A 13,554-nucleotide genomic window follows, 5' to 3' on the forward strand; every position below is an offset into this window, starting at 1 on the left:
TCTCCAGGAAACTTAGAATAATGGCCAATGTATGCAGAGGGTGTGGCTTAAGCGTGACTTTTTGATTGACGCGCGTACAGACCAATAGAACGGCGTCATATCACTTAGGAGGGGCGGCTCGGACGGTGAGCGATGTTTCCTTTGGGTTTCGGGTTTAGAGCAGTTGGGGTTAATTTCCGCTCGGTTGCGGCCGTTTATATAAAACAGCCTTGAGCTCTTCTGTGCCGGACAGCCGCCGTCATGTCCAACAACAATGCCAGCAACAATTTAATTATCGCTCAGAGGGCCGTGAAGCAGCTCCGGTTAGAGGCCAGTATCCGGAGGATCAAGGTACGAGCCCCTCAACACCAACACACAAACACGGAAGACCGAGCTAACCTGCTGCTGAATGGCGGAGACAAACTACACAAACGACACGGTGAACTCTGTCTGAAATATAGTCAACAAGTTACTTCACAAAGTTACTTAAGACACACTTTGACTAGTTTCTTTACCGCTGCTACAGGTTATGTCAGTTACTTATTGAGCGTTTTAGTCAATCCCAACCACTTTTAAAATGTCAACGTATCAACTGAAGTGACTCGTTTATCTGGGTGTTAAACCTGTTTGTGTTACTTACCTGAAATTAACAGGTGACTTTATCTCCTAAAAAAGTTACACAGCAGGCACACCCATTCGTGTAAATGCGCCGTTGCTTGCAAATGTTATGCAAAAAACCCAAAACCGAGCCAGTTAGTAAGTGTGGGTAGTGAAAGCAGGCAGGCTGTGTTGTGTGTTAGCAGTACTGTACATGTGATAGGCTGTTTGTGTTTGTGCACACACGCCATATGTATGTCTCTGCAGGTGTCCCAGGCTGCTGCTGATCTGAGAAACTTCTGCATGCAAAACGCCTCCAAGGACCCTCTCCTGATGGGGGTCCCCTCCAGTGATAATCCCTTCAGACCCCCCAAGTCCTGCTCCTTGTTCTGAGGTAGGCCTTCTGCTCCGTCCAGTACACTCCAGAGTTAAAGGTCCCATATGGTGGGGAAAAAACAAGAAAGCTGTCAAGATTTTAACCTTCCTGTTGTCTTCATTTACTGGCACCAAAAAATATTGTTTCCCTGTCTGAAAAAAATTTAAAAAATTCAGCCAAAAAAAAAATCCCCAAATTTCTGAAAATGTGCTAAACCTTCAGGAAGAAAATTCTAATAATTCATTAGAAGTTTCCCTACAGAAATTCATTTTAAAAAAATTCCCCAAATTTCACAAAAAAACTCTTGAATATTTTCAAAAAATGAGTAAAAATCTTCCAAAAAACCCTAAAAACATCTAAAGTGATTACTTACACACGTGGACAAAATTGTTGGTACCCCTCAGTTAAAGAAGGAAAAACCCACAATTCTCACTGAAATCACTTGAAACTCACAAAAGTAACAATAAATAAAAATTTATTGAAAATTAAATCATCAAAAACAGCCATTACTTTTGAATTGTTGATTAACATAATTATTTAAAAAAACAAACTAATGAAACAGGCCTGGACAAAAATGATGGTACCTCTATAAAAGATTGAAAACTATTTGACCAGAGTGACATGATTAACTCAGGTGTGCCATTTAATTGACATCACAGGTGTTTCCAAACTCATAATCAGTCAGTCTGCCTATTTAAAGGGAGACAAGTAGTCACCCTGCTGTTTGGTGAAAAGGTGTGTACCACACTGAACATGGACAACAGAAAGCGAAGGAGAGAATTGTCCCAGGACATCCGAAAAAAAATTATAGACAAACATCTTAAAGGTAAAGGCTATAAGACCATCTCTAAACAGCTTGAAGTTCCTGTGACAACAGTGGCTCATATTATTCAGAAGTTCAAGACCCACGGGACAGTAGCCAACCTCCCTGGACGTGGCCGCAAGAGGAAAATTGATGACAAATTGAAGAGACGGATCGTTGGAATTGTATCCAAAGAGCCCAGAGCAACCTCCAAAGAAATTAAAGGTGAACTCCAAGGCCAAGGTACATCAGTGTCAGATCGCACCATTCGTCGTTGTTTGAACCAAAGTGGACTTCATGGGAGACGACCAAGGAGGACACCACTGCTGAAAAAAAACTCATAAAAAAGCGAGACTGGAATTTGCAAAAATGCATGTTGACAAGCCACAAAGCTTCTGGGAGAATGTCCTTTGGACAGATGAGACCAAACTGGAGCTTTTTGGTAAGGCACATCAACTCTATGTTCATAGACTCAAAAACCAAGCATACGAAGAAAAGAACACTGTCCCTACGGTGAAACATGGAGGAGGCTCAGTAATGTTTTGGGGCTGCTTTGCTGCATCTGGCACAGGGTGTCTTGAAAGTGTGCAAGGTACGATGAAATCTGAAGACTATCAAGGCATTCTGGAGAGAAATGTGCTGCCTAGTGTCAGAAAGCTTGGTCTCAGTCGCAGGTCATGGGTCTTCCAACAGGACAACCATCCAAAACACACAGCCAAAAACACCCAAGAATGGCTGAGAGAAAAGCGTTGGACTATTCTAAAGTGGCCTTCTATGAGCCCAGATCTGAATCCCATTGAACATATGTGGAAGGAGCTGAAACATGCCATTTGGAGAAGACACCCATCAAACCTGAGACAACTGGAGCTGTTTGCTCATGAGGAGTGGGCCAAAATACCTGTTGACAGCTGCAGAACGCTCATTGACAAATACAGAAATGGTTTAATTGCAGTGATTGCCTCAAAAGGTTGTGCAACAAAATATTAAGTTATGGGTACCATCATTTTTGTCCAGCCCTATTTCATTAGTTTTTTTTTTTTAAATAATTATGTTGATCAACAATTCAAAAGTGATGGCTGATTTTGATTATTTAATTTTCAATAAATTTTTATTTATTGTTACTTTTGTGAGTTTCAAGTGATTTAAGTGAGAATTGTGGGTTTTTCCTTCTTTAACTGAGGGGTACCAACAATTTTGTCCACGTGTGTATATATCAGTGAAACTTCTATTTTCTTAAGAACATTCACAAAAAAGTCAACCAAAATCCAGTGAATTTCGCTGAACCACGTATACATTGCGTTTATATTCACTGGGCTCATTTTTCACTGCAGTATATAGTCCTGCAGCTCTATGCAAACAGCACAACCATGTGTAGAGCTAGAAAAACTCAAAAATGTCTTTTGTGCAGCATAACAAAGCCTTAATGGTATAAATAATGGGAAAAAATATCTCTAATTAATTAAATGGAAAAAGTAGAATTAATATGTACAGCATTTTACCAAGTTCCCACTGGTGTCACCTATGCATGGTGGCTCTGTGTACTGTTGATATTTTACTACTTACAATTTGAATTTGTTACCATACCACTTCCTGTTTTCTCTGTATTTTTGTCATGTGACTGTTGGATACAACAAAGTTAGCATTTCAGAGAGTAAAAGCCCTAAAAACTCCCCTCTGTGCGTTAAAGTTACATAATTTAGAGGGTTTTTTGAGTGTGTGAAAGTTACCTCTCTCTGATTAAAGATGACCTAGATGTCGCTCTCCACTGTTGTTCTCTCTCTGTCTTAGCCATACAGTTCAAACTAGAAACCGTTTATGAAGAGGAACAATGACAGAGAAAGCCTCACCCAGCAGGTTTACTGGATTTGTTCCTTAGGTTTGTTTTGTGTGAAAACCCCAGAAATCTGAATCTATGTTTGTGAGATCTGTGCCATCAGCCCACTGTTGCTTCAATGTGGAGATGTTTAGACATAGAATTGAGTGCTTATTTTACTAATATGTTTTCTAGCATTAAAAAAACACTATGAATATGTTCACAAGGTAAAAAACAACAACTTGATTTTCACTAGAAATGTTCTGTACTTTAAGGTAGGCAATATAGAGGTATAAAATAAGTGTGCACATTCTTTACTTGACATCTTCAGTTTGTGTGTACAAATTGTAGAACCTAGCAAATCCTCACACCGGAGAAGCAAAATGATTTAAATGTTTACCCAAATAGCAAACACAGCTACTGTTTAATTTTCTTTCAGTTGACATATTGACTGATAGTTTGAGCTGCAGTTATGTTGCTAATGAAGAATGCTGCCTCTGTTTGTCATGCTTTGATAGGCATTATGTTGTACTGGATTTTTAACATCAGTGCTTGATAACCCACAGCTGAAGTCAAATTCACACCTTTTATCTGATGATCATTTAGCCAGAATTGATCTAAAACAGTAAGTAAGAAGGCAATAATCAATGCTTATTTCATTTGATTTAGCGCCAGAGTTTTGATCATGAGTTGGGACTTTATCTTGTCATTTGTCTTATCTCATCTTGACTACTTTAAAGTGGTTGGCTACCTCCATGGCTCAGATGAATACACGGCAAACCAAAGCACCACTCTGCAAGTGGTCGGTGTTATGAAACAGGAAATCTTGCACAGTACCAGTGGCTTATTTTTAGTTCATATGGAGCATTATATGGAAGTGCTCCTGCTGTAAAGTTAAGCAAATGTAACAGCCGATGTTGAGTTGTCGCTTGTTCTGGCTGATTAGACATCTGTTAGGGTTGAAGTTGGGTGAAGTTCTACCGACAATTAACACGATATTAGATCAGGCTTTCTCGCATCAAACATTTTGGCTTGCCATCGCATGAAATTACTAATAATTTTAACAATGGGTCTGTTTTCTTCAAGCGTCCCAGCAAAGGTTATGATGTGACGGTGAGCAGTAAAGTTCTGCCGACAAAATGGAATTCAAATATCATTAATGATTTTTGAATAATTAGATTTTAGCTGACGCCTTCCCTCATTTCTTTTGTTTTTGTGTCTACAGCAACACGGAACATGGAGGATTTCAGAATATGTCCGTCGAAGGCTTTCCTCACTTCTAACTGATGTCACTGTAGATCTACCAGCAGCTCCTCTTGGGATGATGCACACGAGGCTGATGGGTTCGGGGGGTAACTGGTCCGCTTGTTTGCCAAAACTAATGGTCTCATAACTCCCATCTGTTATAATAAAGTAGCGCCACACTCTACACGTTCGAAAACGGAGCAGAAGATGTTCTAAGCTGACACTAACTTGATAAATGATTAAGCCGTTCTTGTGTGTACTTAACATGTCCAGCATTGATTTGACTGACTTAACAGTGTCTGTTTCCAGTCTGTGAGGTTCTGCTCACGTTAATGACTCCTGAAAGATGAACTTCCCCTTCTATTTTGGGTGGCAGGTGGAAAAACAATCATGCATTAATTTAAACCGGGTGCTGTTACAGAATATTAATGTTTTATCTTATCTATATAAATATATATATACACACACACACTCAGTTGGCAGTTTATTAGGTTCACTTTTCTAAGATTAATGCAGTCTCACGTACCAGTCCTGGAGTGAGTCACTTCTCCAGTGTTTTAGCAATTGTCACTTTTTCAGTCACATTTTTCACTACAACATAATGTCCTGCATAACCAGGACTAAAAGTACACAGAACTTAGACATCTTTTCAACGTCAAATTTCTTTGCCTTTTTTTTTTACAAAAATAGAGAAAACCTTGACTTGTCTAACAGTTTTCCAAGTGCCTACAGAATGTATCCAGTACTGGGAAAAAAAAATCTTTGCCTGATCTGATCCATGTAAACACAGCCTGCAGTTCAGCAGGAAAGTGACAGAAGTTTTATCATGTCACTGTCGGTTGCAGCTCAGTCAGTCATGGCTTCACAGCTGTGCCAAGGAAGACACAGTTTTCAGTTTTTAGCAGAATCTGGTATGAATTGCAAAGATTTTTTTTTTATAAAAGAAAGCAAAAACGTTTAGTTCTGGTCCAAATTAGATAACCTTTTAAAGATTATTTATAGAACAACAGTTAATATATTAATGACTACTGTATTTACAAAGTGAATATAAATCTTTAGTTAATATGTTAAATATGTTCTTTCATAATTTCAATAAAGGTTTAAATGGAACAACAGTAGAGTGTATATTTGCGGCATGGATTTGATTTTACTGGCTTGCACCTGCATTTATGACTATCAACAAACCAAAACTGTACTCTGTCCGGTCTTTGGGTCTGTTACTGTAAAGGGAATCTGTGTAAGAAAATCTGCATTGAACAGGATGGAGGACAGTGGAATGTCTATCAATTTGCATTTTTAGCAGATTCATAAAAAAGAATTAAGAGTTTAGCCGAAACCGATCCCCACACAATTATTTACACACAGACACATCTCATTTTTTGCAAATTTTCAAATAGAGCAAAGAGCAAAGTGATCTTTATTTAATCTGACTTTAAGCTGAGATTTTATTAAATTTCCCACAAAAAAACATGGCACAGACGAGTAGTTCAATGATAGTCAGAAATCTAAAAGTGCGACAGTAAATGGTGTAATTTGGGTGATTTTTAATTATTATTATTATTATTTTAAGCATAATATGCCCATAAAACCTGCCGGCGGGTTTTGGGATTCAGAGGTTTAACTGTCTTGGGAGGACAGCGCGGTGGTATCATCAGACTGCATTCATTTTAGCCAAGTGTACCTAACACACTGACATCCAAGCGTATATACACTATGTTTCATATCGTGTGCCTTCATAAAGCACTACAGACATAAGAGTATGATTTTACTGTGCATGTGGCCAACAGCCCTACTGTTAGCTTTTCAGCTAAACTGATTGGTGTCCTAAACTACTCCTGTATATTGTGGCAAACTTTTTAAAGGTGTTACTATTAATCTGATTTATGACAACATGGTACAGACTTTTACTCTGTCAGTTCAGGGTATGTGATTGGTAAATTAACTTTTGTCCCGTCCTTTTTCTGTATATATTTAACAGCCATTTAAGGTTGCTTTTATTAGCTTATACATGTTCCTGTCTTTAATTTAAGTAAAAAACAAACACATGAAGGCCTTACACTATTTGGATAGTCATAGCAAATTCATTGTACGTCACATTAGATTCACGAATGCTCATATCTCTGTTCAAATCCTTCAATATTGTTTGTATTAAATGATTCATGCTGCAGTGATTTGTTGCATTGTTTTCCACACTGAAATCATGTTCCAATAAACCAAAACCTTTATTGTTAGTCTGTATCTTTGTCAACTTTGTTACTGTGGGTGATCTTTTAAAAATTAAATCACATTTCCCATGAAATGCTGTGTGCCGTTATTGAATGTCATTCTTCTGCTGAACAACATCAGAAAATAATGATTTCAAAGTATTAGTTGTGAATGTGTGACTTGTGTGACCCCTGACCTTTCAGTTTTTATGTAGTTTCCACCAAAGTAGTTGAATATGCAGACTTTAAGGATATGCAGACATCGATATCTCCAACAATGTCATCTGTGAGCTGCTGAAATGAATCTGCTTCGTCAAATAATACACTATAACGCGTATCTGGCCACATGTCAGAAATCTGCAGGATATCACTAGAATCAGTATAAATCAAGACTGATTTAATAATAATGGCAAATATCTGTAAGAAAATTGATTTTAAAAAGTTACTAACAAGTGAAACAATGTCAAAGGAACCTCAAAGTCTGTGGGTGACACTGCATGCTGTTGCAATAATAATTTTAGGACTTTCTTCTCAACGAAGCTCACCTAAAGGTAATCAGCTAAGCCTTTAAGTGTGGGAGTGTCTCAGGTTTTCTCCTCCCATCATGGATATTTCTTTTATTTTGGCTCAGAACACCATCAGAAACACACTTACCGGTATATGAAATGTACCAGCAAAACTAAACCTAAGTTTGAGGCTTTTAGGAAGCAGTTTGACTAAAGAATAAAGTCTAAGCTTCAGTCTGACAACCGCCTATTGTTGGTGATAATTAGCAGAAGTGCCGTCAGCTGTAAAAAAAAAAAAAAAGGCAGGATCTAACTGAGGAAGTTTTCTGCTCAGGTAAGGACACGTGTAAAATAATACATTGATGTGTTTGTCATTTAAGGAAGGAAGAAAAATATGTGTAAATATTGTGATCCTAAAATATACACCAGTTGGGTTTGTATATGTGCAACATTTCTGCCTCTTGCTATGAATGTAGCGCCCAGATGGCTTCCAGGTTTGGCCAGAACAGAGCTGGAAGACACCAGGAGTACTCGGGTAATGGCGTCCCTGTTCACACACCTTCCGATCATAGTTCCTGGAAAATCAATCCATTCACACTTGTAGTCATGTCTTATCCCCCCCCCCCCCAACTTCACACCATATTTCTGTGTTTAATTCAGCATTTTCTTTCGTGTTTCTCTGATATACTACAGACTCTTACCTGCTGAGGGATCCTGTCCTCAATCTTGTGCAGGAGCCTCCTCATGGCACCTCCTGGTGGGCTGACATGGAGGGGCAAAGAAACCAAGGAAACTTACTGAGGGTGGGTAAGAGGTAACTGAAAGAAACCGATAAGTGCTAAAAAAAATATATTGGTGAAAAATCAACTTTTATGTAATAGGAGCAGCTGAAAGAGATGGATGAACACACGGCTAGACTTCAGGAGATGCTGAGAAGTGAGCGGGCCAAAGTAAGCTGTAAGAGAGAACACTATCTGAATACCTCCATGCTGTTGCCTCCTCTTCTCAACAGAATTTCTCTTCTTGGCAGTGCACCCGTCTGCAGCTGCAGTGTAGCCAGCAGGAGGTCGAGCTGCGACATCGAGAGCTGCACAGCAACAGATTGAAGGAGCGGCTATCACAGCTGACCGATAGACAAAAACTTAAAGGACCCTGTGAGACTCACTCTGTCAAACCCACAGAATAAAGTAAACGCATCTCAGATATATCCTAAAGCCTTTTAATCTCCTTGTGTTTTACTGTTTAGCCATTGAGGTGCTGAACTTTCCACCAGGAGGCAGAGGCAAAAGAGAGCAGCCAATCAAATCATTCAGGACCACTGCAAAGTATGTCACCGGGTTATTTCCGTGCACTTTTTCATCTTTATGCTTCATTCTTGTCCTAATTCTCACTTGCTTTCTCCACCTGGCAGAAGGGAAGAAGCAACGCTGCGTGTGATGCTGGAACGCAGAGAAGCAGAGCTCAGAGAGGCGATGAAGCTGCGACACAGCCTCACCACCTTACTTCATGCACTCAGAGTCGACATGGAGCAGGTCATTTCCTGTATCTTTTCACCATCTGATAGCACCAAAAATAGACATAATTAAAAAACAACCCGACCATTAACATGGATGTGTTAAACTCCTCTGAAATTACAAACATTTACAGTGCAGTGGCAAAATCCATCTGGTGTTGAAGCCTCTAAAGCACCTAAATCTGCTGAAAATGCTACAAAAAGAAGGTTGAGTTGGAATAATTTTGATAATCAGGATCAAAAATTTACTTTTAAGCTTGAAACTTGCAACACTGAACCCAAGGCTCTTCTTTCTACACAACAAATATGTGTAACCTTGAATTTAAGACCCTGACAGACTGCGTGGATGTGGCTCAAGAAGGAGACAAAAGGTTGGATCAAGCTGAAGTAGCACTTGGTGAACATGTGACCGGTGGAGTCATCCAGAGTTGGAGGCAGGTGCAGATTAGACTGCAGGACGTGCTGTCTGCAGGTAAACTCCACATTAAACTATCTTTCAAACAATCCTGTGACACGTAATTTGCAAGAAAACTACAAGTGCTACTTTTCATTTATGCAAAACCAAAATCTGTTGCAGGCCAAACTGCTGCTGGCACCGACCACGACAAGCTCCTGGTTCAGCTGGAAACGGAACTGAAAGAGAGTCAACAGCTTGTCAGGTTACAACAGCAGCTCCTGCAGGTATCACTCTCTATTTTGCACCCACACGCTTTGTCATATGAGCTTAACCGCGTTTCAGATGTACCAACATTCCTTGTGGTTTCTTTTTGTAGGACAGTCTTGCCTCACCCATCCCATCTGAACTAGCCGATTCCTACTTTTTGGAAGAGTGGGAACGTCTTCAGGCCCACTGGGCAGAACTGGATCATCAGAGGAGGACTTTTGAGAGGGAGCGGCAGTCCTTCACTGATGCTGCCATTCGACTGAGTCATGAGGTGAGAAGAAAATGAGGAAGAGACTGTGTTTTGAGGGATTATATGAAGGAGTGAAAGGAGCAGCTTGTGAAGTAAACATTTGCTTAGAGCACCTTGTACATTGTGCATTTACAACATTTTCCTCACACAAAACAGAACAGCATTCTACCCTAAAATCCTCCCTTTGACTGTATATGACAACTTGACTTCTCCTTCAGGTTCTTGAAGACATTGCACCTCATGTAAAAGAGTTCTTCAATTCTATCTACCCGATGGGGAGTCCCAGTTATATATTGTCAACCCCATGATTCAAGATGTTAGTGTTGATGGTAACGATGTGTATCTGGGACTTGCTATCAGTCGGTTAGAACTGAAGAAGTCTCTGACAGGTGAAATGTCTGTAAAAACCTGAAAGAGAAGTCCAGTTGCTCTGTGCACTAATTAAACAAAATAAACAACAAAAAAGTGTTGAAAATCTGGCAGCAAAGGTATCAGAAAAAATGTTAAAATGGTGGAATAGTCTCAACTTCAAAAATGCTAAAACCTATGAAAATAACAATAGAAAATGTCTGTAAATTTTTTTTTTTTAGCTGGTTACAATATAGTAAAATTATGTAATTATATGGCTGCACTTGGTAAAACAATAAATTCCCCCAAACTTTTTTGATTTTACTAGATGTTACCCAATTGTACAAGACGGGTCAAATCTTTAAAATACCAGCGAAAGTATTTAATAGATTTCAGTCCTAATATGCAGAACTTTGCTATATAAATAAATGCAAATATCAGTAAAATTATGTTATTGTTGCTGTAAGGATTTTAATTACAGTAACAAAATGGATAATTTTACAGTCAAAGTTTGTAAAAGAATGACTTACCATGTGTAAATATGCAGAGTTTCTAATGTTACCATTAGAAAAACTTTGGCCTGTCTTACATTAATCTTTTTTTTTTCTGTGATTTTACTGGCTATTATCAGCAATGTAACAAAACAGAGAAAATCTCTAAAAATAAAACGGTTCATAAAAAATAAAATGAAGTATTGAATTATTTAAAAACAAATGAAAATTTTAAATTGAGGATTAATTTTAGGAATAGTTTGACCTGGATGGCATAGGATGTACGCACACAAAGTTTAATTGTGCATATTTTATTGTTTGTGTGTCCAGCGCCGTGATTTTGAACAGCAGAAGGCTGCTCTTGTGAAGCAGCAGTATCTCTGTGACTCACCACTGTTTGGAGGAGCAACAAACGACAACAGGAGGGAAAGCACTGCTTTTAGTGAGTGAGGATGATTTTTACTCCAGAGCCTTGGCAGAGTTATGCGATGATCTGTCTGTCTGTTAGCAACATTACTCAAAAACGGAATAACAGATTTGGATGAAATTTTCAAGGAAGGTCAGAAATGACACAAGGACCAAGTGATTAGATTTTAGCAGTAATGTAACTTATAGTCTGGATCCACGATTTGTTAAAGACTTCTGTATCATTGCAAGATAGCATCACTGCGTCGCTGTAACCATGACAAGTGAGTACTGCGTCAGTCGCCTGCTGACGATCACATGATTGCGACCCTATTACAAATCCACCGTTGTGGATTATCGAGACTTATCCATCTGAAATGATACAAGGAACAATTGATTAAATTGTGGGGGTATTTCCGAGTCCCATCAATTCCCGTCGTCTGCTACATATTTAGATCACGCGATTCGGTATCTGTACATAATGTACACATGCCTGTGCTCAGTGCAAGGTCATTTTTTTGTGGGTACATCTATATTAAATGGCCACATTCTGTAATGACGTGATTTCTGCCACACATTTTTTTTTCAAGATTTCAGCCGTGAGAAATTATACAACTGAGCAGCCTTGGCGGAGCACTGCGCTCTCTGAGTGCTTTTCTTGTTTTTTTGATGTGTTGAAATAATTTCATGCAAAATCTTCCAAACTAAATGTATCATAAGTATTTGTGTCCAGATTTTTCAGGTTTGGGGCCCAACAATATATCCGACTGTCTTCCGCTTTCTCCGTCATCTACCGGGTCTGGGATCGCTGCTGTTTCTGGATTACATCAGGGGAGAACCAGAGTTCAAACCCCCACTACTCCTGAACTCTACTCTGCCTTCAATCTATTGCACACCTGCAGGTCAGTGAAGACTTCGGTTTGACAGCAGGTGTTATGTCCAGTCTTCATAGCTGTGTTTCCATACGATCAGCCACAACATTGAAAATACCTCCTGTGTAGTGCCCCATCATGCCACCAATAGCTCTGACATGTTGGGGTGTGGATATGGGACCTCTGCGGGTGTCCTGACATGCCTGGCACTGGGTCTTGCAGGGTTTATGGAACAGGCATCCTATTGATGGGCGATCAGATTGGTATCTTAGGGGTTTGGAAGCCTGGTCAGCACTTTGATCTCTTAATCATGTTCCTTGAGCCATATGAAAGCATTTTTTTGCAGTGAGATGCATCACGTTGTATTGCAAGGTGTGACCAATGGTGCCTTGGAGGCTAGTACATGTCAAACCCACATCCTCGTGAATGCTAATGTCCAGATTTCCCAGCAGAACGGTATTGTAACGAGAAGATCAGAGTTACTAATTTTTGGTTTTATTGGTTGTGGCTGATTGGTGTATATTGTATTGCCTGTCATACAGACCTAATATGAGGCAAAGTGATGCTTTCAGAGCTGTTTTTTCCTGTTCCTAGCCTGTCTTACTGAAATGATAGTGGAGACATGGTTCATTGGTACTATCCCGTGCCTCCTCAACACTTCCACTTGCTTTTATTTAATGACTTTCTGTTTAGGCTGTACATTTATTTCCTTCATTTTGTGAAAGCTTTGCTGTTACTATAGCTGACTTGGATTTAATATTCACCTCATAACTGCTGCTGCCATTTTGCCATCTCCTGTCCATCTCTCCTCCTTCAGATCCAGAGTTGTTGATCACCAGTCAGAGACATGGGATGATGGGGTTGACGGGATCATGGACACACCTCAGGCTCCATGTGTAGACTGGCCATTTTACTACAATACTGAAGATGTGCAGTAGCACCGAAAAGCACATTGTACTTTCAATTTTCCTTTTTAAAATAATCAATAAAGCCTAATTGTATTTTTAATCTGTTATTTTGTTTCATGTAGTCATTTACTGTCTTATTGACAGATTTGCAGACAGGTGGTACCGCAGAGATAGGCAGGAAGTGAGCAGAGAGAAAAGTGATATGACGGCTTTTATGAAAATGAAATATGTATATATGGTGAAATCTCTTCGAGAGAGAGAGAACACATTATTTTATAACAAAAATCCACCAGATGAGCTGTAAAGATTCAACATCTCCTACTTTATGTAAACATTTCTTTTGCCTGCTATCGTACTAAATCACATTTTGTTTGCCTTTCTTTTGTTAAAAACCATCAAGGCTGAAGGACTTCAAATGTCTGAGCACACTTTAGATTTAAATAGAAGTTTCCATTAATCCTTCTGAGAAGCTGAACTATGGTACAGACTTTCATCTGGGCCCTTTCCCTCTCACATACAAAGTGAACCTGCTCAGTTTGAATCCTATTATGATTATTCCTGTTGGGCTACACAGTATATTG

The 13,554-nt window shown here is 39.2% G+C and overlaps 2 protein-coding genes across 2 annotated transcripts; both read left to right on the plus strand.

The window, feature by feature from the left end:
* Positions 1–112: 112 nt before the first annotated feature.
* On the plus strand, positions 113–7,111 carry si:ch211-286b5.5 (uncharacterized protein LOC100003596 homolog). Its single transcript, XM_022208022.2, has 3 exons — positions 113–330; positions 844–970; positions 4,793–7,111. The coding sequence occupies exons 1-2, from the start codon at positions 241–243 to the stop codon at positions 967–969; spliced, it is 216 nt and encodes a 71-aa protein (XP_022063714.1). The 5' UTR covers positions 113–240; the 3' UTR covers position 970; positions 4,793–7,111.
* Positions 7,112–8,418: 1,307 nt separating this feature from the next.
* Positions 8,419–13,080, plus strand: si:ch211-286b5.4 (afadin- and alpha-actinin-binding protein B). Its single transcript, XM_051945940.1, has 10 exons — positions 8,419–8,472; positions 8,535–8,676; positions 8,769–8,847; positions 8,934–9,064; positions 9,373–9,507; positions 9,613–9,716; positions 9,809–9,970; positions 11,119–11,230; positions 11,927–12,095; positions 12,883–13,080. The coding sequence occupies exons 1-10, from the start codon at positions 8,419–8,421 to the stop codon at positions 13,001–13,003; spliced, it is 1,209 nt and encodes a 402-aa protein (XP_051801900.1). The 3' UTR covers positions 13,004–13,080.
* Positions 13,081–13,554: the final 474 nt, after the last annotated feature.

Source organism: Acanthochromis polyacanthus, chromosome 3 (assembly GCF_021347895.1).
Source record: "Acanthochromis polyacanthus isolate Apoly-LR-REF ecotype Palm Island chromosome 3, KAUST_Apoly_ChrSc, whole genome shotgun sequence".
NCBI classification, from domain to species: Eukaryota; Metazoa; Chordata; class Actinopteri; family Pomacentridae; genus Acanthochromis; species Acanthochromis polyacanthus.